General features: G+C 40.9%; 1 protein-coding gene across 2 annotated transcripts in view; it reads right to left on the bottom strand.

Annotated features, from left to right (window-relative positions):
* The window catches only part of FRMD4A (FERM domain containing 4A), a 558898-nt gene that overhangs the window by 388296 nt on the left and 142630 nt on the right, over positions 1 to 27972 (bottom strand). Inside the window, exon 1 of one of the 2 annotated variants that reach the window (XM_089686116.1) lies at positions 24528 to 24902. The exons of the other annotated variant lie outside the window; for it this stretch is intronic. Within the exon in view, the coding sequence (XP_089542242.1) occupies positions 24528 to 24593 (66 nt within the window). The 5' untranslated portion in view covers positions 24594 to 24902. Of the gene's footprint in view, positions 1 to 24527; positions 24903 to 27972 lie in introns of those variants that run through there. 2 annotated transcript variants of the gene reach the window in all.

The raw sequence follows: 27972 nt of genomic DNA, 5'->3' as shown, positions 1-27972 counted from the left end.
CTGCCCAAGGCAAATGCCTTGTTTGCCTTGTGTTAAATACACCCCTGGCGGGGTGGCAGGTGCTAGCACAGTCACGTATAATATACGTGAATCCCTTATTCAGGGTACAGTGACAGTCTAGAGCAGCCTTTCTCAACCAGGGTGCCCAGGCACCCTGGAGTGCCTTAAGGTTTCTTCAGGGGTGCCTTGGCAAAATGTCTAAAAATTGCCCAAAACTTGTATACAAGCCAGTGGGTGGAACAAGCCTGCCTCTTAGTTACACAAAGCCACAGGTTTTCATTGTGCTCCATTAGGACCTTCTAGCCTCCGGGACCCTGACAACCAATGGCATCATCAGTTGATAAGAAGGATGTTGGTTGCCTGCACAGCATCCTTGTTTGACCTTTCCCTGCCCCTGGATATCAGTGTTGGGGTCACATTAGCTCAGTGATGGAGAAAAATTGAGGGAGAAGAGAAACATTGGAATACTAGTCAGTACCAGTGTGCAAAAGTGTATTTGCTTTGGAAGAATAAATCCCCTCCAACGATGGATGTCCTACGTGTGTGGATGTTGCTGCGTTATATAAAAACTATTAGAATAGTTTTCCACATTTTAGAATTTTAGAATGGCATGTCCTTTTAAAATTATGGACAGTCTAGAGGCACCCCATTTTAGAATGGGGTGCCTCAAGACTTTCCATAATTTCAAATGGTGCCTCAGGACTGTCCATAATTTCAAAGGGTGCCTTGACTGAAAAAAGGTTGAGAAACACAGGTCTAGAGTATTAGCACTTATCCCTGAATTAGTGTCACTATTGATGTCAGGCTCAGTTAGTGTACCTCCTAGCCAGCGTCAGCTAGTGCCAGATTGCCCGTCACACTATCACGGTCCCACTATAAGTCTCTGATCACCACTATTACCAGTATAGTATCATAGATGCATAAATCCTGTATCTATACCATAGTTTGTAGATGCAATAACGTTTCCACAAAACAATTAATATACACTTATTGGGATTTTTTTTTTATCAAAGACATGTAGCAGGCCCAAATGTTGGCCTAAATTTATGAAGAAATTTTATTTTTTATTTTTTTTATTGGATATGTTTTATAATAGAAAGTAGAAAATATTTTCTTTTTCCAAAATTTTGTTTTTTTTTAAATGTATATATTGAAAAAAACAGTGGTAATCAAATTCCACCAAAAGAAAGCTTGATTTGTGTGAAAAAAGAGATAAATTTAATTTGCATACAGTGTTGCATGGCAATTGCCAGTTAAAGTAGTACAGTGCTGAATAGCAAAAAAAATACTCTGGTTATGAAGGGGGTAAAACCTTCCAGAGGTCAAGTGTTTAAAAAGGAGCCTTCAGCATGCAGATGGTTCGAATGGGCCCTAACAATTGTTATGGTTTCGATGAGCCAGGATATTTTGTTGAATCAGAACTCCAGTCAAAAATAGAAAGATAGAAGCAAATAACCAATAAAAAGAAAAATAAACCAACATATACAATATTAAATATCCCCCCACAGTACTTTCTTCTGCCACTGGATGTCCTCAGTGAAAGGTCAGCATCATTCTACCCACTGTCCTATGACTGGACAGTATAGGGAGAAGGAATACAGTGATGAGATCCTTTGTCGGTCACTCTGCTTTCCCCTCCAACCAGCATGCTTCTTGTAAGCACATGAAATAATTGGCTTTTTGTGCTGCTTTTTCCTCTAACACTCCAGGCCCCCTGTACAGGGATTGCAAAACGTTAATACCAGGTCAAAATCATTTACGCTGCTTGCATTAAAAAAAATTAAAAAAATGCAGAGTTGCATTCATTTATGTCTTTTATATCTACCTGAAGTTCAGCTTTAGTTATGGATGGCAACATGTAGCAGATTGCTCGCTAAGAATATTAAGATTAATAATAATATTGAGTCCATCCTTAATGGAATTTCAAGCTGCCAGAGTCTTTTCTCTAGACCTGGCTAACATGTTGCACACTCACAGGAAGGACTGATTAAATTTCTATTAGCATCTGTTTCAGAGTTTTTTTCTATTGATCTGTAGTTAGATTTTACACAGAGAAATTATTGGAAGTCCTATTTAAAGTGTTACTAAACCCAGGACCCTGCATTGACTATATCTGGTCTCCCACAGTACACAGAACATGGAAATGCAATTATGTTAGCAAATATAAACTGCTAAATACCTTTTCTCATCAGCAGTATATAGCAGTCTGGTGACTTCTATCAGTGTCCAGCTGAGCACTGGTTAAAGCTTGTAGGAGGAATTTTCATTCTGCTCTGACTATCCTATGAGGCTGTATAACCCCTGACCCTCTGTCTGGACAGTGCCGATGCTGATCACATGCACCCTCACGAAAAAGAAACCACTCTAGCAATACACACCAAACTGAACATGTGCTGATTGACTCCTAGAGCTGTACTATCAGCAAATGGATCGGGGATAGAAGAAGAAGGGGAGGATCATAGAAGACAGGATCAAACAGCTTTTTTGCACAATGTGGAGGATTAACCCCTTAGGTTCCACAGTGAGTATAACAAGCATGCTTTACTGCATATACAGACTGATTTTACTGTTGTGGGTTTAGTAACACTTTAAGGCCAAACTCCAGCCAAAACATGAATTATTTTTTTTAGTAGAGCAGGAAAGGTTTGGAGCTTCTGTAAGGGTTTTTGTTGATATTAGTTTCCCTACTGGGGAGAGCACATTTTTGGGGGAAATGATAGAGCATCTGACAACACTGTTATTGCTATCTACCGTCCTGGTGACAGAAGCTTCCCCATTTCTTGTATGGGCATCACATAATCAATCAGTCAGAGATAATCTCACAGTAGGGTCATAGAGACAACAAAAAAAAATGATATAACCACTTGCCCTCCAGAGGATTTACCCCCTTCCTGACCAGGCTATTTTTTGCGTTATGGCGCTAGTTACTTTAACTGACAATTGCACTGTCATGCAATGCTGCACCCAAATGAAATTTACATTCTTTTTTCCCACGAATAAAGCTTTCTTTCAGTGGTATTTGATCGCCTATTTTTTTTTTTTTTTTTACGTTATAAAAGAAAACGTCAATTTTGAGAAAAGTACAATATTTTTTGCTTTCTGCTATTAAACATGTCCAGTAAAAAAAATGTAAAAAATTCAATTTCATCATAAATTTAGGCCAAAATGTATTCTGCTACGTCTTTGCTAAAAAAAAATCCCAATACGTGTAAATTAATGGGTTTATGTGAAAGTTATAGCGTTTATAAATGGCGGCATATATATACTAGGATTTTTAAATATTTTTTTTTACTAGTAATGGCAGCGATCAGCGACTTATAGCGTGACTGCGGTGGGCATTCTGACACTAGGGGAGAACTGACTTGGTGTCACTGACATCCCCAGTGACACCAATACAGTGATCAGTGCTAAAAAAAAGCAAAAATAATATTCAAAATCAGGAAAACATTTTGGCTGCAGCAGTTATTATACTAATATAGGATGTATAAAGTAACATCAGTTTTTGCAAAACTTAACAAAATGGAGGGAGACAGTACAGTTACAATACAACTCGGTACAAGAGGGATCAGAGCTAAAAAGGAAGTGATACAAAAGATAATAACTGTTAGGGATGAGCTGATGGAGACAGTAAATGTACAGTGTATTTGTTAAAGACAGGGCAGGCCTCCCTGAAGACATGGATTTTCAGAGATCCCCTAAAGGTACACATGGTAGAAGACAGTTGGATAAACTGGGGTAACGAGTTCCAGAAGGTGGGAGTCTAAAGAAGTCCCGGAGATGAAATTAGGAGGAGGTGACAAGGTAAACCAGACAGAAGGTCTTGGGAGAAGCAAAGAAGATAGTTTGGTTGGTATTTTGAGACAAGGATGGTGATGTAGTTTAGAGTTGCTTTGTGGATGGTTTTGTAGGTTGTAGTATTTTGAATTGTATTTGTTGGCAGTGAGCAGAAGCCAATGGAGGCAGAGAGGGGTAGTGGACACTGAATAGTTGATATGATGGATGAGTCTGGCAGTAGCATTCATGATGGGCTGAAGGGGGATAGCCTAAGAAAAGGTAGGCCAATCCAGAGGAAGTTGCAATAGTCAAGGCAAGAGATAACCAGTGAGTGAATTAATAGCTTTGTGGTATCATTGGATCAGAAGTTAGGTTTTAAATCCATATTATGTCTTGCATTTGTCTGGCCACCCTATGGGAAAGAAGCTTAATAGATTACATTCTTTATATCCTAACTTATGATAGGCTAGTATGTAAAAAATGGCTTTGATAACCTAGATACCACCTGCTATGTTAGTCCTGTGCTAATAAAAAAATTACATTTTGTGACATTGGCACAGTAAAGGCTTCTTTCTGGCAACTCAACCATGCAGCTCATAAGTATTGTCGTATTGTGCTCCTTGAAACAAGCACTCCAGAGCAGCCTGTATTTCTCTTGAGGTTATCTGTAGATTTTTCTTTGAATCCCGGACAATTCTTCTGTCAGTTATGGCTGCAATCTTCCTTGGTCTACCTGACCTTGGCTTGGTATCAAGAGATGCCCGAATTTTCTACTTCTTATTAAGAGGGTGAACTGTACTGACTGGCATATTCAAGGCTTTGGATATCTTTTTATATAACTTTCCATCTTTATAAAGTTCTACTATCTTGTTACGCAGGTCTTTTGACAGTTCTTTTTTGCTCATCATGGCTCAGTATCTAGCCTGCTCAGTGCATCCACATGAGAGCTAACAAACTCAGACACTAACTGAAGTTTAAAAATCCACAGATGTGGGAAATTAACCTTTAATTGGCATTTTAACCCGTGTGTCACCTTGTATGTCTGTACCAAGGCCAAACATTTCAGGGTATGTAAACTTTTGATCATGGCCATTTGGGTGATTTCTGTTATCATTATGATTTAAAAAGGAACCAAACAACTATGCTATAATAAATGGCTTCATATGATCACTATCCTTAAATAAAACACAGTTTTTTGGCATGATCAGTCATATTTTCAATAACAATGTCAAAATTTCACCATTTCCACCAGGGTATGCAAACTTTTGAGCACAACTGTATAAATATGTTTATGTTAAAATGAGTCATTTATTGGCTATTTTTTTAAATAGCTTCTAGGCATGTTGTTTTCTTTTCCGCCCCTGCTATTGCTTTGTGCACCATCTTTTTATTAGAAGCTTTCTTTTCATTGATGATATTTCATGATTGCCCTTTCCCACTGTTTTGTATTGTACTGACTACTTTAAATGGTATAGATTTATTCACAGGAAAATATACAGAACAAGTCAAAGTATCTATGGTTGAAAATTCCAGTTCAGCAACTTATAAGGAAGACAACCTTCAGAATAATCACACACCTTTAAACTATTCATATTAACCACAGAGCAAAAAGAATACGCATACAAATAAAGGCATTCATGTTTATTCGACATTTTCAAAACCACATTTCTGAGTGCTGAAAAGGAAGGTTCAGAATAGCTTACATGAAATCAAAAGATGGAAATGCTATCTTTGGTAAGTTGTAAAGTGGCTCAGGCAAGATGTGCACTTGTAAAATGCAATTGTGCAACCTCTAGGAATAACTGTATTACATCTGTATTAAGTGCCACAGTTAAAGTAGCCAGCAGCAACATAGCATTCCCCAAGCCTCATTACATTTTCCATGTACTTTATGTACTCATCCTTTGTGCAGTATTCCATTTAAAACCTCAGAAGTCTTTAAGAATGTCTTAATAAACTATTCCACAGCAGTTACTTTACTGTGCATGGCCCCTGATTTATAAAATACTGTGATTTCTGAATTCTTAACCCTAGGAGTCTTAATCATAGTAAGACTTCATCTGCATCCCTGAGCACCTGACAGGCTATTATGACAAGCGTCAAGCCTTGAGAGGTAATGAATCTCTCTACCTGGAGAGGTCATGAGGCCGCAAACTCCGAGGTGATCCACAAGCTGATGGAGCACTTCATTAGTATACAGACGACTTTGCTGCCTGCTGAAGTGGTTAGAAAGCTTACTTTTCCTGCCAATGTTAAACATAAAGCAACATGAAAGAGAATATGTTTCCAATGCTATAAATCTTAATGGCATACCATTAGGGTCTTCTTCACAGGTGAAAAATGAGATCTGCTAAGAGCTAGAATGCAGCTCATTACATACTGAATTGTATTGCATGGACTGGATGTATGTTGTAACATACAATGATGAATTTATTATGTATGTCTCAAGCTCAAGATGAGATAAAAAAAATTCTCTATAGCTTCAGTTAACTAACTTACCTGTAATAAAAGAATTTCAATGTTGTGTAGGCAGCTGGATCCTGGAGAAATCTTTGGTGCAGGAAATGTCTGGTTCTCTTCCTGCTGCTGAACTTCCGGTGCTGCAGGGCAGGAGAGGGTAGGTACTCAACAGAAGCTTTTTTCACAGCAGCAGCTTCACAGAGGACCCAAAGCTATTAACCCCTCCAGCAACAAAAGTTTTGAAACAGGAAGAGGACCAGGCATTCCTGCACAGAGGATCTAGCTGCCTAAACAACATGGGGCATCCTTCATTACAGATAGGTTTGCTCATTAAAGCTATAGAGAGCGTTTTGTTATGGCTAAACGCAGGGGCGGACTGACAACTCATGGGGCCCCCGGGCAATAGGGGATCATGGGGCCCCTGTGTCCTTGCCCAAACTCAAAAAAGCCTATGAAAAAGGTACCAGGGGCATCTCATGGGGCCCCCTACTGACCCTGGGCCCTCGGGCAGTGCCCGAGTTTCCAAATGGTTAGTCTGCCCCTGGCTAAACGTCAGATGTACTTTAACAAAACAAAGACACTGGATATTGTGATATAGCCTATCTATAACAAAGCTGCACATTTTTTTTTACAAATTTTAATGGAAAAACAGGCAATCCACTCAGTTTATTAGTAATCTGAATTTTACATAATCAGTTATAATCGGAAAGTACACCTGTCATTTCCCTTGATAGCTATTTCCCCCACCACCTATCCTTATTTTTGCTATGCTTCTCCACCCCTTGTTTACTGATTGTCATGGAGCTTACATGGAAGCAGGGGCGGACTGACCATTTGAGCACTCGGGCACTGCCCGTGGGCCCTGGGTCAGTAGGGGGCCCCATGAGATGCCCCTGGTACCTTTCAAAGGCTTTTTTGGGTGTGGTTTGAGTGTGAGCGAAGACACAGGGGCCCCACGATCTCTTATTGCCCGGGGGCCCCATGAGTTGTCAGTCTGCCCCTGCATGGAAGATTTAAATTCAGGCTACAACAAACAAAATGGTAGCAGGGTAGCTCAGGAAAGACCAGTACCAGTGAGGGGTAAAGGTGTCTATCAAGACAATACTTAACAGAAATATTTCATTTTGGCCATCTAAATGGTGGGTGGCAAACAACTCAAGCTGATTTACTGGGGGTTTTGCTTATTTGATTTTCCCCCTAAGCTCAGTGTTGCTGTTGTTTCTCTGTTGCTGCCTGTAAGTGTCACTGGAAGCTCTGGCAATAGTGCGAGATGCCAGAGTAATACTGACAATAGTGTGAGATGCAACAGTAATACTAGCAATAGTGTGAGATGCCACAGTAATACTAGCAATAGTGTGAGATGCAACAGTAATACTAGCAATAGTGTGAGATGCCACAGTAATACTAGCAATAGTGTGAGATGCCACAGTAATACTAGCAATAGTGTGAGATGCCACAGTAATACTAGCAATAGTGTGAGATGCAACAGTAATACTAGCAATAGTGTGAGATGCCACAGTAATACTAGCAATAGTGTGAGATGCCACAGTAATACTAGCAATAGTGTGAGATGCAACAGTAATACTAGCAATAGTGTGAGATGCCACAGTAATACTAGCAATAGTGTGAGATGCCACAGTAATACTGACAATAGTGTGAGATGCCACAGTAATACTGACAATAGTGTGAGATGCCACAGTAATACTAGCAATAGTGTGAGATGCCACAGTAATACTAGCAATAGTGTGAGATGCCACAGTAATACTGGCAATAGTGTGAGATGCAACAGTAATACTAGCAATAGTGTGAGATGCAACAGTAATACTAGCAATAGTGTGAGATGCCACAGTAATACTAGCAATAGTGTGAGATGCCACAGTAATACTGACAATAGTGTGAGATGCCACAGTAATACTAGCAATAGTGTGAGATGCCACAGTAATACTAGCAATAGTGTGAGATGCCACAGTAATACTGGCAATAGTGTGAGATGCAACAGTAATACTAGCAATAGTGTGAGATGCAACAGTAATACTAGCAATAGTGTGAGATGCCACAGTAATACTAGCAATAGTGTGAGATGCCACAGTAATACTAGCAATAGTGTGAGATGCCACAGTAATACTAGCAATAGTGTGAGATGCCACAGTAATACTAGCAATAGTGTGAGATGCCACAGTAATACTAGCAATAGTGTGAGATGCCACAGTAATACTAGCAATAGTGTGAGATGCCACAGTAATACTGACAATAGTGTGAGATGCCACAGTAATACTGACAATAGTGTGAGATGCCACAGTAATACTAGCAATAGTGTGAGATGCCACAGTAATACTAGCAATAGTGTGAGATGCCACAGTAATACTGGCAATAGTGTGAGATGCAACAGTAATACTAGCAATAGTGTGAGATGCAACAGTAATACTAGCAATAGTGTGAGATGCCACAGTAATACTAGCAATAGTGTGAGATGCCACAGTAATACTGACAATAGTGTGAGATGCCACAGTAATACTAGCAATAGTGTGAGATGCCACAGTAATACTAGCAATAGTGTGAGATGCCACAGTAATACTAGCAATAGTGTGAGATGCCACAGTAATACTAGCAATAGTGTGAGATGCCACAGTAATACTAGCAATAGTGTGAGATGCCACAGTAATACTAGCAATAGTGTGAGATGCCACAGTAATACTGGTAATAGTGTGTGATGCCACAGTAATACTGACAATAGTGTGAGATGACAGAGTAATACTGGCAATAGTGTGAGATGCCACAGTAATACTGGCAATAGTGTGAGATGCCACAGTAATACTGGCAATAGTGTGAGATGCCACAGTAATACTGGCAATAGTGTGAGATGCCACAGTAATACTGGCAATAGTGTGAGATGCCACAGTAATACTGGCAATAGTGTGAGATGCCACAGTAATACTGGCAATAGTGTGTGATGCCACAGTAATACTGGCAATAGTGTGAGATGCCACAGTAATACTGGCAGTAGTGTGAGATGCCACAGTAATACTGGCAATAGTGTGTGATGCCACAGTAATACTGGCAATAGTGTGTGATGCCACAGTAATACTGGCAATAGTGTGAGACGACAGAGTAATACTGGCAATAGTGTGAGATGCCACAGTAATACTCCCCTCAGCCTGCATCAGCAAAATTAAACCTCCTACTGCTTGTCCAGAGCAACTCTGGACAAGCAGTAGGAGGTTTAATTTTGCTGATGCAGGCTGGGGAAGAGCATCAATATTTGTGGTGGGCCTTGTAATCTCTTTCTTCCCACTGGCTGTGGTCTGGAGAGGGTATGCAATGTGCAGCTGATTGATTAGGGCCCGAGGCCTAGGAGGCCTTTGCATGTGCTAGATGTAAATGCCCATGAGCAGAAGAAGCCTGCTTGTCCAGTGTGGTCCTGCTACTAGAGGTACAGGGTCATAGGGCACATCTGTGTGATGGGACCTTCTTCGGCTGAGGATGGTGGTCTTTGTGCTGAGAAGAAAGCACTAGATCAGCACTTCTGAGAGTAGAAGAAGGCTCTGGTAAAGAAGAAGGCAAGAAGGTACTTCTAAGTGCAGTAGTAATCAGCAATTTGTTATATTATACGGTTAAAAACACTCACAAGATAGTAGACTCATTATCAATCTTTCCTGTCAGGGTCTCTCCTCTTGACTGCTGACCAGCAGCTGCAGGGTGAGGTTGGAGCACAGGTCAAGATGGCTGCCACTATTCCGGAAACCCACGTGGAACGCACTCTGTGCGCGGGTAGGGTATGTACTGGAAATTAAGTCAGGAAAGGGGCAGTGACGCAATTCAGGACATTATTATTATTATACAGGATTTATGTAGCGCCAACAGTTTGCTCAGCTCTTTACAATATAACGGGAGACAATACAGCAACAATACAGTTCAATACAAGAGGGATAGGAAGGCCCTGCTCCTTGGAGCTTACTATCTAGGAGAATGTGCGAGCAGCTCCTTCTTCAAGATCTATGGTCGTTCTGGAATAGTGGTGGCCATCTTGACTGCGCTCCAACCTGTTGGCATGTGAGAGGAGAGACAGTGACAGGAGCAGTGACAGGAAAGATTGATGATGAGCCTAATGTCCCCTACTATCTTGTGAGTGTTTTTAACAAATTGTTGATTGCTGATTACTACTGCACTTAGAAGTGCCTTGGGGTCAGGGACTTTTGAAGAGGACAGAAGTCTTGAAGGAGAAGTAATGCCTAGAATGGAGTTCTAGAAATGACTCTGTGGCTGGAGATCCTGAGGACAAGGAATTCACAGAGAGCCTAGGAGAGCATCAGGAGTTTCACTGAGCCTGCTGTTTGTAATCAAGATACAGTTTTTTTTAAAAAAAGGTGCACTCTGCTGCTTCCAGCTTAAAGGCCCTTTTTTGCTTGTCCTGAGGTCTGTAGATGGAGTTGAGCTTGCAATTCAATAAGGGTGTTTTCAATCACTACCTCTCTTTCCCACGTATCCCTGTGAGGATTAAAGTCTTTACAAAAACGGATGCCCAATTGTAACATATCCCCCACCTTACAGCCATGCTATCCCACCCTGTTTCTGGGGTACCACAAATGCCTCTAAGGATCAGGGGGTGCTACATAATTATAAAGGAATTGTGAGGTAAGAGCAGGGGCGGACTGACAACTTATGGGGCCCCTGGGCAATAGGGGATCATGGGGCCCCTGTGTCCTCACCCACACTCAAACCACACCCAAAAAAGCCTATGAAAGGTACCAGGGGCATCTCATGGGGCCCCCTACTGACCCCGGGCCCTCGGGCTCTGCCCGAGTTCCCAAATGGTCAGTCCGCTCCTGGGTTAGAGACATACGCAGGATGTAATTGCATTTAAAAATGCTTATTCCAACGTCTATACTACTTACTGGATCACTAACCTAGGACAATCATGACGCAACTAAGATCGCAGTGGAGTCGTAATGTCTGACTGATATATTTGTTCCATGTCAGTGGCTTAGTAGCATGGAAGCTATGAAACCAGCATGACAGCCAGGCAAGTGCAAATACATGCAGGGCTCATGTCTGCATATTCATTGTATAATCACGTCTGGTGATACCACCATACTTTGTAACTATATGTCTCTTATAAGATAGTATAAATAAAATAAGGCTCTCTTTTAAATTGTCATTTGTTAGAAAACGTTTTTGTCTAATGTGTGCCTTAAAAGTCCCACCAACAAGAGGGCTTCCCTGTGACAGCCAGGCAATGAACATTTTCAGAAGTACAGCTCAATGATGACAGCCTACATATTATCTCACTACAGGTTTCTTTTAATCAGCTGGATCTCCACACTACATTATCGGATTATTAGCATACAATATATACTAGCCGGAGAGAAAAAGTAAAGAACTGAAAACAATTCATACTCATTTTCACAAATGACCATGTACATGCTTATTTAATATGCTAAACCTAATTATTTTTGCTCTCTGGTTCAACAACACGCTTTAGTGTGACAAAACTTTGTTTCCTGTGTCGCTGAACAAATACCAGCGGTAATGAAATTTGCCAAGTTAAATAGAAAATGTACGTAGAGTGCCATTTGCGACATTTGTTCAATAACTATATCTAATAACAGATGAGAAATATGATACTTCAGCCCCCCTGTAGGTGTTAATTACATTATATTAACCAGTGCTATTTCCCATGTCTAATTACATCATTAGTCAATGGAACAGAATGAATTAAAAAGACCAGCAAGCAGGAAGGTCGCAGGAAAATGGCACATTCATCACATTTACTTTATATTCCGTGAAAGGAAAAAAACTGTGCAAACAAGCTAAGGACTAAGCAGGAAAGGTGAGGGGGATGAAGTTTTGACAAATATAAGGAATTTAATCAGTACTTAATATACATGGTGATAGACAAACATTCTGCATCACATGCACTAAATTTCAGGGCCATTCTTTTTTTTTTTTAACTAAATATATATATATATATACATATATATATATTAAAAAAAACAGGAACACCATTCAAAAGACGTTTTCCACTAAAATCAGTGAGAGGAACCATTGAACTTTGTGTTGTGGATGACCTCGAATACAGTAACGTTCCGGAGGTGTGGGCAGCTGGAAATCTTCAGTGAGTTTTAAAGTGTCACTAAATGCACAACAGTAAAATCAGGCTGTATATGCAGTAAATCATGCTTGTTATACTCACTGTGGATCCTAAGGGGTTAATCCTCCACGTTGTGTAACAAAGATGTTTGATCCTGTCTTCTCTGTCACTCCCCTTTTTCTACTGTCCCCAATTCATCTCCTGATAGAACAGATCCTTGGGGGCAATTTGCACATATTCAGTTTGGTGTGTATTGCTAGATAGTGTTTTTTTTTTCTTGAGAGAGTGCATGTGATCAGCACAGGGCCAATCAGCACCGTCCAGAAAGAGGGTCAGGGGTCCTGCAGTCTCATAGGGCAATCAGGGGAGAATGAAAACTTCTACAAGCTTTAACTAGTGCTCAACTGGACACTGATAGAAGTCAGAAGACTGCTCTAACTGCTGATGAGAAAAGGTATTTGGCAGTTTATATTTACTAAAATAATTGTATTTCCATGTATTGTAGGGACCAAATATAGTGAATGCAGGGTCCTGGGTTTAGTAACAAGACTCTTGTTTTGCAGGTATGTCCATTTAAATTTTTTTTTTACATTGTCACTTTAGGAAATCAGACAGTTTATGTTTTTGTCATAGAAGGCGACCCAATAGGTATGGATTAAAGAACCACATAAGGGAACTGTGATCCTGTGTGTATGGTCATCATAAACTAATGGAGGATATATTTATACTTTACCACAACTTAGGCCACTACCTAAAATTACAAATAAATATTTAAAGAATATGTTACCCTCAACATTTCACATCCCAGGTATATGCCTGCTGTACCATGTACTTGTTAAAAAGTATCCTGTTCCCTTTGTATTGCTTCCTTTGTGTGAGATCCCTGGTGTTCCTGCCAGTCCCCCTGCTTTCCTATTTCAAACTGATCATGCCAGGCATGAGAGCACATCCTGCCTGTCCTCCAATGATCAGACTTGTGCTGACATGTCCCTTGCACAGGCATTCACTGGGAAGATCAATGTACTGTTGCTTCTCGCCCCCAGCTCTCCAAGCAGCTGAGAGCAGGGATTATGCGATCACTTGTAAAAAAATAAATATAAAAGGTATTTATAATGTGTTTTTATATATATTCACAAACAGTTTGTCTTTCATTTCTATTTTAAACTGAATAGGTTGTTTTACAAAGCAAGGGCTTACAAATACCATATTTTTTGCTCCATAAAACACACTTTTTTCCTCCAAAAAATGGGGAGAAATGTTTGTGCATCTTATGGAGCGAATATGGAGCCTTCGCCGCTGCTGTGTCAGAATACTGGGCCAGCCGCTCGGCTCTACTGTGCAGAAGAACCTGCTTCTCGGTCCTACCTGTTCCACGGTCCAGCGGTGTTCTGCTTTCACTGGCCGTCTTCTCTCCCTGGCACCGGCATCTTCAGTGTGGGCACCCAGCTGTGGCAGCTTGCGGCTTCACAGCCGGGTGCCCACTGCGCATGCACGAGAAACGCTGCACTTTGTCAATGGCCCCGTAGTCTTGTGGGACCTATCACGTGTCCCACAAGACTATGGGGAGGGAGGGGGGAGGACCACTCCATGGAAGTGGGAGCAGGTACCTGTCAAATTCGGGTACCAAACCCCCCCCACCCAAAGGATGCAGTCTCTGGTCATCTTCTGTATTATGTCTGCAGTCTTTAGTCATCTCCTGTACTATGTCCGCAGTCTCTGGTCATCTGTAGTATGTCCGCAGTCTCTGGTCATCTCCTGCACTGTGTCCGCAGTCTCTGGTCATCTGTACTATATCCACAGTCTCTGATCATCTCCTGTACTATATCTGCAGTCTCTGATCATCTCCTGTACTATATCTGCAGTCTTTGATCATCTCCTGTACTATATCTGCAGTCTCTGGTCATCTCATGTACTGTGTCTGCAGTCTCTGGTCATCTCCTGTACTATGTCTGCAGTCTCTGGTCATCTCCTGTACTGTGTCTGCAATCTCTGGTCATCTCCTGTACTATGCCTGCAGTCTATGGTCATCTCCTGTACTATGTCTGCAGTCCATTGGTCAGAATTATTTTTTTCTTGTTCTCCTCCTCTAAAATCTAGGTGTGTCTTATGGTCAGGTGTGTCTTATGCAGCAAAAAATATGGTACTATAAGTAATTTGTAACCCCTTTTCCTGCTGGCTTTTATAGACGTCTAAATGACAGAATCATTTGCTGAGCTCACTGATTATGTGGTCACTGTGATTGGCTTTCACAGTGATCATGTGATCAGGGGTCCATCCTACCAGCTCCTGATTATCACTGTGCAACCAGTAGCCGCCAGTGACAGCTCGCAAAACTAATGGCAATGCTAGCCATATGCATATACAGTATGGGGCAGAACAGAATATGGCCCATGTGCATGCTGTTACATATATTCCTGTGGCCAACAGGAAGGGCTTAAAATATACCCATGGCTAAAATATGTCTCTTTTGAATAGAGCAAGTGCCTGAAAACATTCTAAACAAAGGACCAATTAACTGTCCTTTAGGCTTTAGGGGGGCCAGACTGTGGCCACTGGGAGTAGAAAATGCCACAACATCAGTGGGTGTAAAGTACGCCCCATTATTGGTTTTAGTGGGAAGAATGATGACCCATCATTGGTATCTATGAGAGGAATGGTGCACAATCATTGCTGTCAGTAAAGGGAGAAGTGCCCCATCATTAGTGTCAGTGGGAAGAATGGTGTCCCATCATTGGTGTCAGTGGAAGGAATAGGTCCCTATCATTGGTATCAGTGGAAGGAATAAGGCTTCATCATTGGTGTTTGGTGGGAGGAATGGTGCCCCATCATTGGTATCACTGGTGGAAATAATGCCCCACTGTTAGTGTAAGTGGGAATGGTGCCCCAAGGGCCAGATAAAGGCAAGCAAAGGGCCACATCCATCCCCTGGGCTACAGGTTGGAGACCCCTGGACTATAGTAAGGGATGATTAGTGTTCCTTTCAGAATTTCTTTAGGGCTCTTTCAGATACACAGCTGGGGGCATGTTAAAAACAGGTTTTAATGTCCCCACCTGAACTGTAACATTTTTAAACCAGGATCCAGAGTTTGACAGCACATGTCAAACGCATCCATTGAGTTAAATGGGGCTGCACTGCAACTGCGAGCTAAACGCTTGGCTTGCAGTTGTGGCAATATAAGAAATTGCTGTTCAGCAATTTAAAAATAGAACTAAAAAAAAAAAATCAGCAGATTGTCCTCTCTCTTAGTCAGTTTTCACAGGAACAAGTGTTCCTATTAGAAGATTTCCCCTTCCTCTTCTAGGGACAGCAGTACAATTGTGGGCTCCCTTTGACCAGCGACAATAGTAATGAGGGCAAACAGTGAGGGAGGATATTCCCAGCAGGACAGGCAGCAAAAGAGAGGTTCCTACCCTTTCCCATTTTGTTAAACAAAATAGCTTTAAAAAACATGTTAAACCCTGAAATAAAACTGAGGACAACCACAAGGCCTCAAGAGACCACAAGTGGTCCAATTCTGTGGCCACAAATTGGGGAATACACAAGTTGTTATAACATGAAAACAAAAAATAACAGTATGAGTTTTTTTTTCAAAACACACAAAGCTGTGCACTTACATAATGCAAAGTAAAGTTTCATAAGAAAGCACAAAAAAAATGAAAGCTCATGCAGTGGAATACAATATAGAGTCATTTGCCAAGACATAAAAGATACATTTCTGTTCTTAGATCTAACTGTCCCCTGTAACCGTTCCACACCCTTGCTTTCTTAGAATGTTCCTGCCCCAAGGTACTCATAGACTCACAATGACCGCTCGCAATGATCCGCTTCATATGTTCCACCCCACCTGCTTCTCATTATCCTGCTTTTATTATATGCACTGATTGCCTCTGTTTATTTAGTTTGCATCATTTATACAACATGCATATTTTGTCTGACTGTCACTTTGCCTGGTCACAATTAATCACAGATGTTACATAGAATGCTTGGGAAAACCTAAAGTGCTAGTGTCCACTTATTCTACAATCTAAAACTATGTCAACTATAAACTGAAGTTATGCCTTGTTAGTACATTGAAAAATGAGGCAGAATGAACGTTTAAAATAAAATACTAGGTGTGTATGTGGTTTTTGTGGTGGATGTGCATGGATTTTTTTTTGGAGCAAAAAGGATGTTGTTAAAGTATATGTAAACTCAACATCTCATATTCCTGATATGTGTCTGCTGTACCATGTACTTGTATGAAAAGTCTCCTGTTCTCTTTGTATTGCTTCCTTTGTCTTAAATAGCTAGTGTTATTGCTAGTCTCTCTGCTTTCCTGTTAAAAACTGACCCAACTAGGCATGAGAGCACAGCGTGGCCAGTTCTCTAGCTGTGCTGGGAGCTCAGCCTGCTGTCCTCCAATAATCAGAATTGTGCTGGATTGCCTCCCTGCACAGCCATTCATTGGGAATATCAGTGTACTGCTGTTTCTCCTCTCCTAGCTCCTTATGCAGGTGAAAACAGAGGGCATGTGATCACTTATAACAAATAAAGGGTAAAATGTATTTATAACGTTTTATATGTATACACATAGTTACCTTTCATTTCTATTTTAACCACTTGAGCTCTGGAGAGTTTTACCCCCTTCATGACCAGAGCATTTTTTTTTTTGCTGTTCAGCACTGCACAAATTTAACTGTCAATTACATAGTCATGCAACACTGTACAAAACTTAAATTTGTATTTTTTTTTCTTCACACAAATAGAACTTTCTTTTGGTGGTTTTTGATCTCCACTGGGTTTTTCATTTGCTGCAAAATAAGACCAGAGATTTTGAAGAAAAAAAACTTATTTTTTCTGTTTCTGTTATAAAGCATATCCAAAAAAATAAAATGTCTTCATAAATTTTGCCCAAAATGTATCCTGCTACATGTCTTTGGTCAATAAACACTCTCAATAAGTGTATATTTATTGGTTTGTGCGAAAGTTGTACGTTCTACAAACTATGGTACTGTATATATACTGGAATTTACGCAGTTATGACACTATACTAGTAATGGCGGTGATCAGCAACTTATAGCGGGACTGTGATAGTGTGGTGGGCAGTCTGGCTCTTACTGACCCTGGCTGGGAGGTACACTAACTGACTGACATCAATAGTGACAATAATACAGTGATCAGTGCTAATACTATACACTGTCACTGTACTAATGACACTGGCTGGGAAGGGGTTAACTAGGGGCAAACAAAGGGTTACCTGTGTGCCTAACAATGTATTATGTGTGTAATATGTGCTGCTTTTACTGTACTGTATGGCTGTTTATTCTCCCTGCTTTTCAGGGAGAATAAGCAGCCAGATCTCTGTATCCTGTACACAGAGTTCTGTGTTTTGTAAACACAGAACTCTGTGTGATTGGCCACAGCTGATCAACTGACTTCAGCCAAAAAAATTTGAAACCCGGAAGAAAGGCCATGACGAACCAAGACGTCGCCTGGCCTGCAGCTGACACCCGCTCGCAGTACAACTATTGTGGGCAGGCGGCAAGTGGTTAAACTGAATGGGTTTTACAAGGTAGGGGTTCACATATACTTTAAGTGTCAATGCAAGTCTATTAGTTTGTTTAACTTAAACTAACAAATCTATGTGACCAAATGATTTCTGTCTTAGCAGCTGCTCAGCAGGAATGCTGACCACAATCCTTGATATACAGATAGCCAATAGAGAAAGAATATACAAATCTGTATATATCACATGATCTGAGGAAGGGGCAAGTTCCTGAAACATGTTATCATGATGACCGGCTTCTCTCCTTTGGTTTGACATGGTTTGAGTGCTCCCCTAGGCTTTCAGTTTGCTCTCACCAGCCCCTGTTCAGGCGGTCTCTCGCCAGGTGTATGACATAATAACCGGATCTGGGACATGTGACCTCTGGTGGATGCGCCATCTCAGTGATCCCAGCGGCTGCCATCTACACACCCTTCCCACTCTCCTGAGGCTCCCTGGCTGAACAACCTACTGTTGGATCCAGGACAATGTGTCATCCTCCAGCTTTTGGGAATATGTGTCACTCCTCTCTACTGGCTTGGTGATGTATCAATTTGGGTGCTTCCACATGTCATGCTTTTTAACCCAACATTAAAGTGAATTTCTATTTTAACTATTCTTGGGCTTGTAATTTTATTGACTTGCACAGAGTAGGGAACACTCCTTTATTTGTTGTTTTGTGCTCATATTTCATTGCTTGTTAGATGAGTTGTTGGAGCTGCCCATACTGTAGTTATCTGCTTATCCCCTGAAACCTCATTGAGCTTGGTATTTGCACCTTTTTTTAACAAATCTGCATAGGAATAAAATCATAAAAATATGTAATAACTTGCAAATAGAAATAAGAAAATCACATTAAAAGGTATTTTAAGGGCCTAAAACTTTTAAAATTGTAAAATTTGTACTTCATGAAAAAATAACCATGGCTTTTCTTTAAAAGTCATTATAGCCCCCGTCTGGCAGAAAGAACCAACAGTCGGATCTCAGGACACCCTGCCAACTTTCCCTGAACAGTACAATTGAAAGACTGAACCGTCCAGCAAAATTTTTCAAAAGCTGCCTTTCATTGTTGTGATACCCTTGAACTGTTAGGTGAGAATTGTTTGGTAGAGTTACTGCATTTCACACCTTATTATTGCCATTTGTACTTCATTATTAAATAAGCATGGATTTGGCTATTTCCAGCTACTAAGTTGTCTACTCTGCATAAGTAAGGCATTTCAGATCTGACTAGTTACATGTATTAGTAGTCTCACTCCTGGGGATTGAGGAATGCTGTTCTACAAAGGCTTCCAAAACAGACCACAGCGGAGTACAAGTAATTAGAAATGTCATACCTGATCCTCTGACTTATATATCATTACAAGAATGCTGGGGCAGCCAGCAGAGCCGTGTCCTGCTCATCCACACTGGAGAGAAGGAGCTATCAGTATAGCAGCAGGTGCTTTGATACGCTCTACTTTTTACAGTCAACGCACAGGATGCCGCCGCGTATGATGTATAGCTCAGGGTCTGATGGGAAAATGATTTGTTGCACTGTCTAAGCATTTGTTTAGAAGGTTCTGTTAAATTGTTAGCTGTTGAGAAACAGTAATAGAACATTGTAGTGCAAATAAAAAAGTGCCATTTAAAATGTGACGTTGGGTGAGACTTATCAACTTTACCAAAATATAAAGCAGTGCAAAACAGAAACAGAGAGACATTTTTTGGAGACAAGTTTGCTGGAAGATCACAGCTTGATTCATAAATTCTACTTCTGCTGTTAATAGTTGTTTTCCTAGGTCTGGCATATAAATTCTAATAAACGAATGCCAATATAGTTTTTAAAGTGGACAGTTCTTGTTAAAGTAAATGTAAATCCAATCACTGTAACCTCATTTAAGATTTCTTAATCTCGTATAAGCCTGAAAATTATTTCATTAGTAATATTAAGTATTTTTCATCTGTAGCTTTCATTATAAGATCCTTAGAAGGTCTGGCAAGAAAGTTCTTATTTAAGCACTTATTTTTTAGGGTGACAACACTCTGTCTCTATCTCCCAAATACTCTCAGGTGTTGTCACCTTGTCACATATTCCCCTAGTTATCTTTAGTCAGAAGGAAGGGATTCTTCCCAATGACCACAGATTTAAGAAACATTCTTCTCATTGACCATCACTCCATTGTACTGGGAGCTGTAGATATAGTGGTAGATTAATAGCAATAGTAGTAGATTATTGGTGTGGTTTCTCTGAGTCTAAAAAGATATTTCAAGGGTTCCCTCATGTTGAAAAAGGTGAGAATGCTGTTCTAAAGTGAGCATCCCACCTGCAGTGTTTTGTCATCTTTCTTCCTTAGTTGGGGGACTGATGTACTTCAATTAAATGCCACCTATGCTCCAATTTGTCCTATGATGATGATTTCTGCATAAGATTTTGACTGAACTATTGCACAAAAAACCAACACTATGGAATAGGTCAACCAGTCTTAAAGAAACCAATTAGCTTTACCCAAGAGTATGGACCTCATAATATACACTATATTGTCAAAAGTATTGGGACACCCTTCCAAATCATTGGATTCAAGTGTTCCAATCACCTCCATGGTCACAGGTGTAAAAATCAAGCATCTAGGCATGCAGACGGATTCTACAAACATTTGTGAAAGAATGGGTCGCTCTCAGAAGCTCAGTGAATTCAAGCATGCTACTGTGATAGGTTACCACCTGTGCAAAAAGTCCATCCGTGACATTTCCTTTCTACTATATATTCCACGGTCAACTGTTAGTGGTATTATAACAAAGCGGAAGCAACTGGAAAAAACAGTAACTCAGCCATGAAGTGATAGGCCATGTAAAATGACAGAGCGGGGTCAATGCATGCTGAAGCGCACAGTGTGCAGAAGTCGCCAACTGTTTGCAGAGTAAATAGCTAACAACCTCCAAACTACATATGGCCTTCATATTAGCACAACAACATTGCATAGAGAGCTTCATGGAATGGGTTTCCATGGCTGAGCAGCTGCATCCAAGCCTTAGATCAACAAATGCAATGCAAAGCGTCGGATACAATGGTGTAAAGCACACCGCCACTGGACTCTAGAGCAGTGGAGACATGTTCTCTGGAGTGGCCAATCATGCTTCTCTGTCTGGCAATGCGATGGACATGTCTCGGCTTGGCAGTTGCCAGGAGAACAGTACTTGCCTGACTGCATTGTAACAAGTGTAAAATTTGGTGGGGGGGGGGGATTATGGTGTGGGGCTGTTTTTCAGGGGTTGGGCTTGGCTCCTTAGTTCCAGTGAAGGAAACTCTTAAGGTGTCAGCATAAAAGACATTTTGGACAATTTCATGCTACCAACTTTGTTGAAACAGTCTGGGGATGGCCCCTTCCTGTTCCAACATGAATGAGCACCAGTGCACAAGCAAAGTCCATATAGACATGGATGAGAGAGTTTGGGGTGGAGGAACTTGACCTACCTGACCTTAACCCAAAAGAACACCTTTGCGATGCAATCGGGTAGAGGCTGCGAGCTAGGCAATCTCGTCTGACATCAGTGCCTGACCTCACAAATGCGCTTCTGGAAGAAAGTTTAACATTCCCATAGACACACTCCTAAACTTTGTGGAGAGCCTTCCCAGAAGAGTTGAAGCTGTTATAGCTGCAAAGGGGGGGGGGGGGGAGCAACTCAATATTGAACCCTACGAAGTAAGACTGGGATGCCATTAAAGTTCATGTGCGTGTAAAGGCAGGCGTCCCAATACTTTTGACAATATAGTGTATGCGTTAAACTGACTAATCAAATTTCACTGTGTGTGGCTAGTTTTACACAGTTCTACTGTTAGCATATCTATCCTAAGCAGTGGAGTGTCTCTAAAAATGTATGGTGAGCTGGATACTGGAAAATATATTATTAGATAGAGTTTTCCTCCATTCCTGAATATGAAGCTTTCTTGTGCACTGATTCCACATGATCTCAGCCCAACACTTGGAATATACCGGATGGCTAGGTTCGGGTGACCACACAGAGTTGGAGGGAAGGAATTTCCCATCTCCACATCTTTATTCACTTCTCTCTATCCATCAGTATACTTCTTCCTTCTGCACTGTATTTACTTACCCTTCTACCATACCCTCCAGCAGACATTTTCTCCTACACCCCATCCCACTGCTGCCCCTCTTCCTACTATTTTTGTTGCTCTCTGCAGTTATTAAATTGCATCCCCTCCACGCAGATCCTTAAAATTACCCACAATTTATACACTGGTTAGCATCCCTCTACAATCCTAGAATTATTCAGCCCCCGACCGGTGACTGCAACTGTTGGGGTTCAGTCTAGGGCTAATAGAATACAAAGGTAATCCCTATTCATTTCCCACTGGTACATTTTTTCTGAACTAGATGCATAGTAACCCTAGTGCACTTAGATAAGTAGCCAATGTATTCGAACTAATGTATTGTTGTGTAATGCTTACTCATATTATCAACTGTCCATAGCATCCCATATGTATGTTTCTCTTGTCTAAAGAAAGAGTATCTAAAATATGCATACACTTTAAGCAGCTTTTATTAAATCTGACTCACATGTAAAATATTATTTTGTTGAAAAGTGTAATCTCTAGCAATAAAAGGATAGTATGAGTGAGAAGCAGTATTTAACAATGTACATGTTGATGTTTGAGAAATGCATTCTTGTATTCACGGGAAGATGAACATGCTCCTAATTATAATGCTGCATCTGCATCATAGCTATCATTGTCAACAATGTTAAAAGTATTAAATGAGTAATAACAATTTGATGTGAACATAAGACCACAGCAGGTATTTGGACATAGACACTTTACATTGAAGCACCTGCTCAGGGGATATTACAAGCAACATAAAAGGAAGCTTAGAGACACATTCAGTTGAGACGGTATTAAATCCCAAAACAAAAGTGTAATTTATTGCAGTTTACCAATCCTTAAAGTGATTGTAAAGTTACAACATTTAGAAAAAAAATACCAAACATGATATACTTACCTGCTCTTCTCAGGTCCCTCACCGGCGCTCCTTGACCCTGCCCCCTGCTGAGTGCCCCCAGAGCAAGCGGCTTGCTCTGGGGGCACTTGTGCATACTTGCTCCCAAGCCATCCTTGCATGTTCATAAGACACACAGAGTATGGCTTGGCCCTGTCTCCTGCTCCCTCCTCATTGGCTGTGACTGACAGCAGCAGGAGCCAGTGAGAAGGGTGAAACCTGAGAGAGCCAATGCTCTTGTGCACATTGCTGGATCAAGATTGGGCTCATGTAAGTATTAAGGGGGATGGGGGGCTCAGGGGGGAGCTGCACACCGAAGGTTTTTTACCTTTGTGCATAGAATGCACGAAGGTAGAAAACCATCAGCCTTTAGAACCACTTTAAATATTGCAACTGCATTATTATCTATTGTTAGGCTTTTTTCCATTATTTTATGCTGGTGATCAAGCCAGTAAGACTTCCTATCTTAGGGTGTCTCCACTCTGGATGGAGCAGCAGTGGACACACCTTTGAACAGCAGCATTGTCATTAAAGCTGAACTCCAGTCTTTACAGCAATATTTTTTTTTCCTTATGGGATGAAAGTTTTATACAAATAAATATACACTGGCCATTGACAGCCCCCCCTGTCAGTGTTATTCTTAACTCTCTAACTGCCACTTTTGCTGGACAGTTTGGTCCGTTAAAGAAAGTTGAAATATAACAGACTTACTAGCTGGATCAACAGGTGAAAATATAAAAAAAGCCTAAATAACTAATCCAGCCACCACATCGAAGAATTGGTAAACTGCAGTATAATACATTTTTGAATTTAGTACTACTTTAACACTCATTGGACTCTTTTGTAAATGTGGAAAAAGTTACGCACACACCCACCCACTTACTAGTGGAAATGCTACCCACACAGTGGGGTTGATTTAATAAAGATAAAAGGAGAGAGGGGCGCCAGACTAAGTGCACTATTAGCAATGGTTTAATAGCACACAATGATTTGTAACCCACTAGATACAAGTAGGTCAGAGGCATGTGTAACAGGTGAACGTCATCCTGGTGGAGTTCCGGAGGCAGGAAGAAGAGGATAGATGGACATCTGGGGGCCAAGGCTGTGGAAGAGGCCAGGTCTCCTGACTCAAGTTACTCATGCCTAACTCAAGTTAGACATGCCTCTGACCCATTTGTATCTAGTGAGTTACAAATCATTGTGTGCTATTAAACCATTGCTAATACTGCACTTAGTCTGGCGCCCCTCTCTCCTTTTATATTCTACTACAGAGTCCAGCTTAATTCTTAAGGCGCTGCCTCATGATGGTGCTGATTACAAACTGACTATCTCCCTACTATTACTGGGACTTTAAAGTTTTAACACCTCCGCTCCATCGCCAATAATTATACCTTTTGATTTACTAAAGGCAAATAGGCTGTGCACGTGGAAGTGCACTGAAAGTGCAGTTGCTGTTGATCTGAGGGGAACATGCAAGGAAAATTAAAAACAGAATTTTTTCTTGCACATGATTGGATAAAAGAAATCTGCAGAGCTTCGCCTCATTTCAGAGCTTCCCCTCGGATCTATAGCAACTGCACTTGCAGTGCACAGCCTATTTGCCTTTAGTAAATCAACTTCACTATGTTTATAACTGACAGTAGTTAGTGCTCCATAAACAGCTTCATATATAATAAAAATACTTACAAACATATCCATCAGCAGGTGCTCAAGCGTGACCTCAATATCTTCAAGTTTAGCTGCCAGAGTCATGTTTGCAATGTCAATGGGCAGCAGAAGAAATGTCAATTTTTCTTATAAACCCTGTTCCAGAAGGTTTGTCCGTTCAAAAATATATCATCAGTAAAATGAACAATGACTCTAATTTCAGGGTGGACAACACAGCAAAAATAAGCTGCAGCTTGAAGAAAGTTCTGGGCTTCCTTTTGCAGTCATCAGAGCTTTGTTTGGGATGATATTTGTCCTGTGCTCCTTGGCTGCTCCCAGTGATTGTTCCAAGTATGGATGTGATCTGAGAACTTTGCAGCTGTACAGTGACACAGCTGGGACCATGGATTGGAACAGAATGAGACACGCTCCTATGTGACTGATATTTATCTGTTTCCATTTTTGCGCTTTTACTGCATGGTCCTGACCTTTCATTAATGCTCACGCACACTGGAAAGTATTGTAGAACAGAACAGAATTTGGCTGTGACCAGCGCTAGGCCAATTCACATAGCAGCATCATGAATGATCCTTTGTGTACTGATTGAAACTTCCTTGTAAAGCTACTAACAGAAAAAAAGAATAGTGTTTTGGATAAGGGAAATTTACACCCTCATTTTCCTCCAGTTATATTATTAGATTAGAGCTCAAAATTCCCAAAATAGGGTTTTCCTTGGAATTCATCAAAGCAAGCTTTGGCCTTCAGCCTTCTTAGTTGCTTGATTCATGCCATGAGGAAACTGGTACAGCATGTGCCTCATTTTGATGTGCAGATGTACATGAAAACAAGTGACAACGATTGCTCAGTTCATGGCATGTCTGGAACTTGGCTGAGCTTTCTTTATTCTACAAATGTCACATAAAACAGATCAATAAAATGGTATAATATAATTCAGTGATCTCTTGGCTTACCAAAAAAACTATTCTTTAATCGTCTATAGGTTAGAGAGAGAACAGTATATCAGGTGACTGCAGTGAGTTTTTTAAAACCGTAAGAACTTCATTTTGCTTGAGGCACTTAAGTACCACCCGTCTCTACAAACTTCAAATGAAAAGTTGAAGGAGCTGGGAGGAAAATGATGGGTCGAAGAGTGACTGAATCTAATCAGATTAAGTCACTGTTTTGTTTTTCTGTCAACTCTCTGAATACAACAGGCTCCAACCATAGAAATGCAAAAAAGATTCACAAGATCAAAGCCAGATAAAAGCATCCAAGATCATTTTAATTGCTGGTAAAAGGAAAAGTCATTAAAAACCAACCAACGCATTTTGGGGGCAACACCACTCCCCTTTCATCAGGGCTAAACAGAGGATAAAACTTGTGTGGACTAGGAGAAAACAGTGACTTATGGTATTGAACTCTGCTCATGGAGTAACAATTTGACAGCAGATGCTGAGCAACTTTGAAGGATCTTGAGCCTTCATGAATCAGGAGTGAATTTGCCCTCAAAACCCAATGGATATTTTTATATGACTTTTTTTTAACATCAACTAAAGTTATCTTGGCTCTTTTATCTAGTTTTGGTCTGCGCTTCTTTCTGTATTTCTATGGTTTGACCTAATGTTGGGTGCCTTGCTGTGTGGGAGCCCCATGCCCGAGCTATTGGGCTTTTTTAAGGTTTTCCTTTATCTGACTACATGTGCATGCCTAAAAGTTCCCTGATCCTCTTTAAGTATGTTGTTCTGAATACAACAGATAGCAGGGGAGATTTCTCCATCCACACTGTTTAGTGTGGATGGAGGAATGTATTGGATGTCTCTTCTTTGGCCCAAGGGCTAAACAAAATAAATATATACTGTATGTGTATGGTTAGCCTTCGTCATTACAGTAAGCTTTGCCTCTTTTTTTGCCCCTTTTTTTTTTTAAGTGTACAAGAGAAAGCACGCAATCTCCGGTATCCCTTGACTTGTGCACGTTATTACTAGTGTTCCTAATCAAATAAAATTTCTTCGAAGAACTTTATGTACTTATATCAGCGTTTTTCAACCACTGTGCCGCGGCACACTAGTGTGCCGTGAGATATTGTCTGGTGTGCCGTGGGAAAAATTCCAATTTCATCTGTAACATGTGGCTTCGGCTCACAAATAGACCAATCATTAGAATCTAATGATTCAGTGGTCGGCAAGCCGCGGCTCGCGAGCCACATGCGGCTCTTTACCCAGTCTAATGCGGCTCTTCTGTGTGCCGGGCGCCTGCTCCCCTCCCTCCTCTCGGTCGGCCGCTCCCCTGCCTCCTCTCGGTTGGCAGCCCCAAAAGTCCGCGCGGACCTTTTAATCCGGCTTGCGGATGTGGCTGTCAGGATGTGTGTAGGCGGGGCAGCGTGCCGAACGTGAGGGGAGGGGAGCTAGGCTCCTCTCACAGTCCGCCCTGAAGACCCGAACGGCGCGGGAAGACAGCGAGAGGAACGCAAAAGGTAAGTGAATTGACACGGGGGACTTGGCTTACTAGAAGGGGGGGGGGGGGGAATAGTACTGTGGGGGATGAAATACTATATGAGGGATGAATTACTTTATGAGGGATGAAATACTATATGGGGGGATGAAATACTATATGGGGGATGAATTACTATATCAGGGATGAATTACTATATGAGGGATGAAATACTATATGGGGGGATGAAATACTATATGGGGGGATGAAATACTATATGGGGGGATGAATTACTATATGAGGGATGAAATACTATATGGGGGGATGAAATACTATATGAGGGATGAAATACTATATGGGGGATGAATTACTATATGAGGGATGAATTACTGTATGAGGGATGAAATACTATATGGGGGGATGAAATACTATATGAGGGATGAAATACTATATGAGGGGATGAAATACTATATGGGGGGATGAAATACTATATGGGGGATGAAATACTATATGAGGGATGAAATACTATATGAGGGATGAAATACTATATGAGGGATGAATTACTATATGAGGGATGAAATACTATATGGGGGGATGAAATACTATATGGGGGGATGAAATACTATATGAGGGATGAATTACTATATGAGGGATGAAATACTATATGGGGGGATGAAATACTATATGGGGGGATGAAATACTATATGAGGGATGAATTACTATATGGGGGGATGAAATACTATATGAGGGATGAATTACTATATGAGGGATGAAATACTATATGAGGGATGAAATACTATATGGGGGGATGAAATACTATATGAGGGATGAAATACTATATGGGGGGATGAAATACTATATGAGGGATGAAATACTATATGAGGGATGAATTACTATATGGGGGATGAAATACTATATGAGGGATGAAATACTATATGGGGGATGAAATACTATATGGGGGATGAAATACTATACGGGGGATGAAATACTATACGGGGGATGAAATACTATACGAGGGATGAAATACTATACGGGGGATGAATTGCTATGGGGG

This window comes from Staurois parvus, unplaced genomic scaffold (assembly GCF_062004578.1).
Source record: "Staurois parvus isolate SC_StPar_1 unplaced genomic scaffold, SC_StPar_1.0 ptg000019l, whole genome shotgun sequence".
Classification (NCBI taxonomy): domain Eukaryota; kingdom Metazoa; phylum Chordata; class Amphibia; order Anura; family Ranidae; genus Staurois; species Staurois parvus.
Note: the sequence above shows the minus strand (reverse complement) of the source record. Positions and strands in the feature narration are given on the sequence as shown.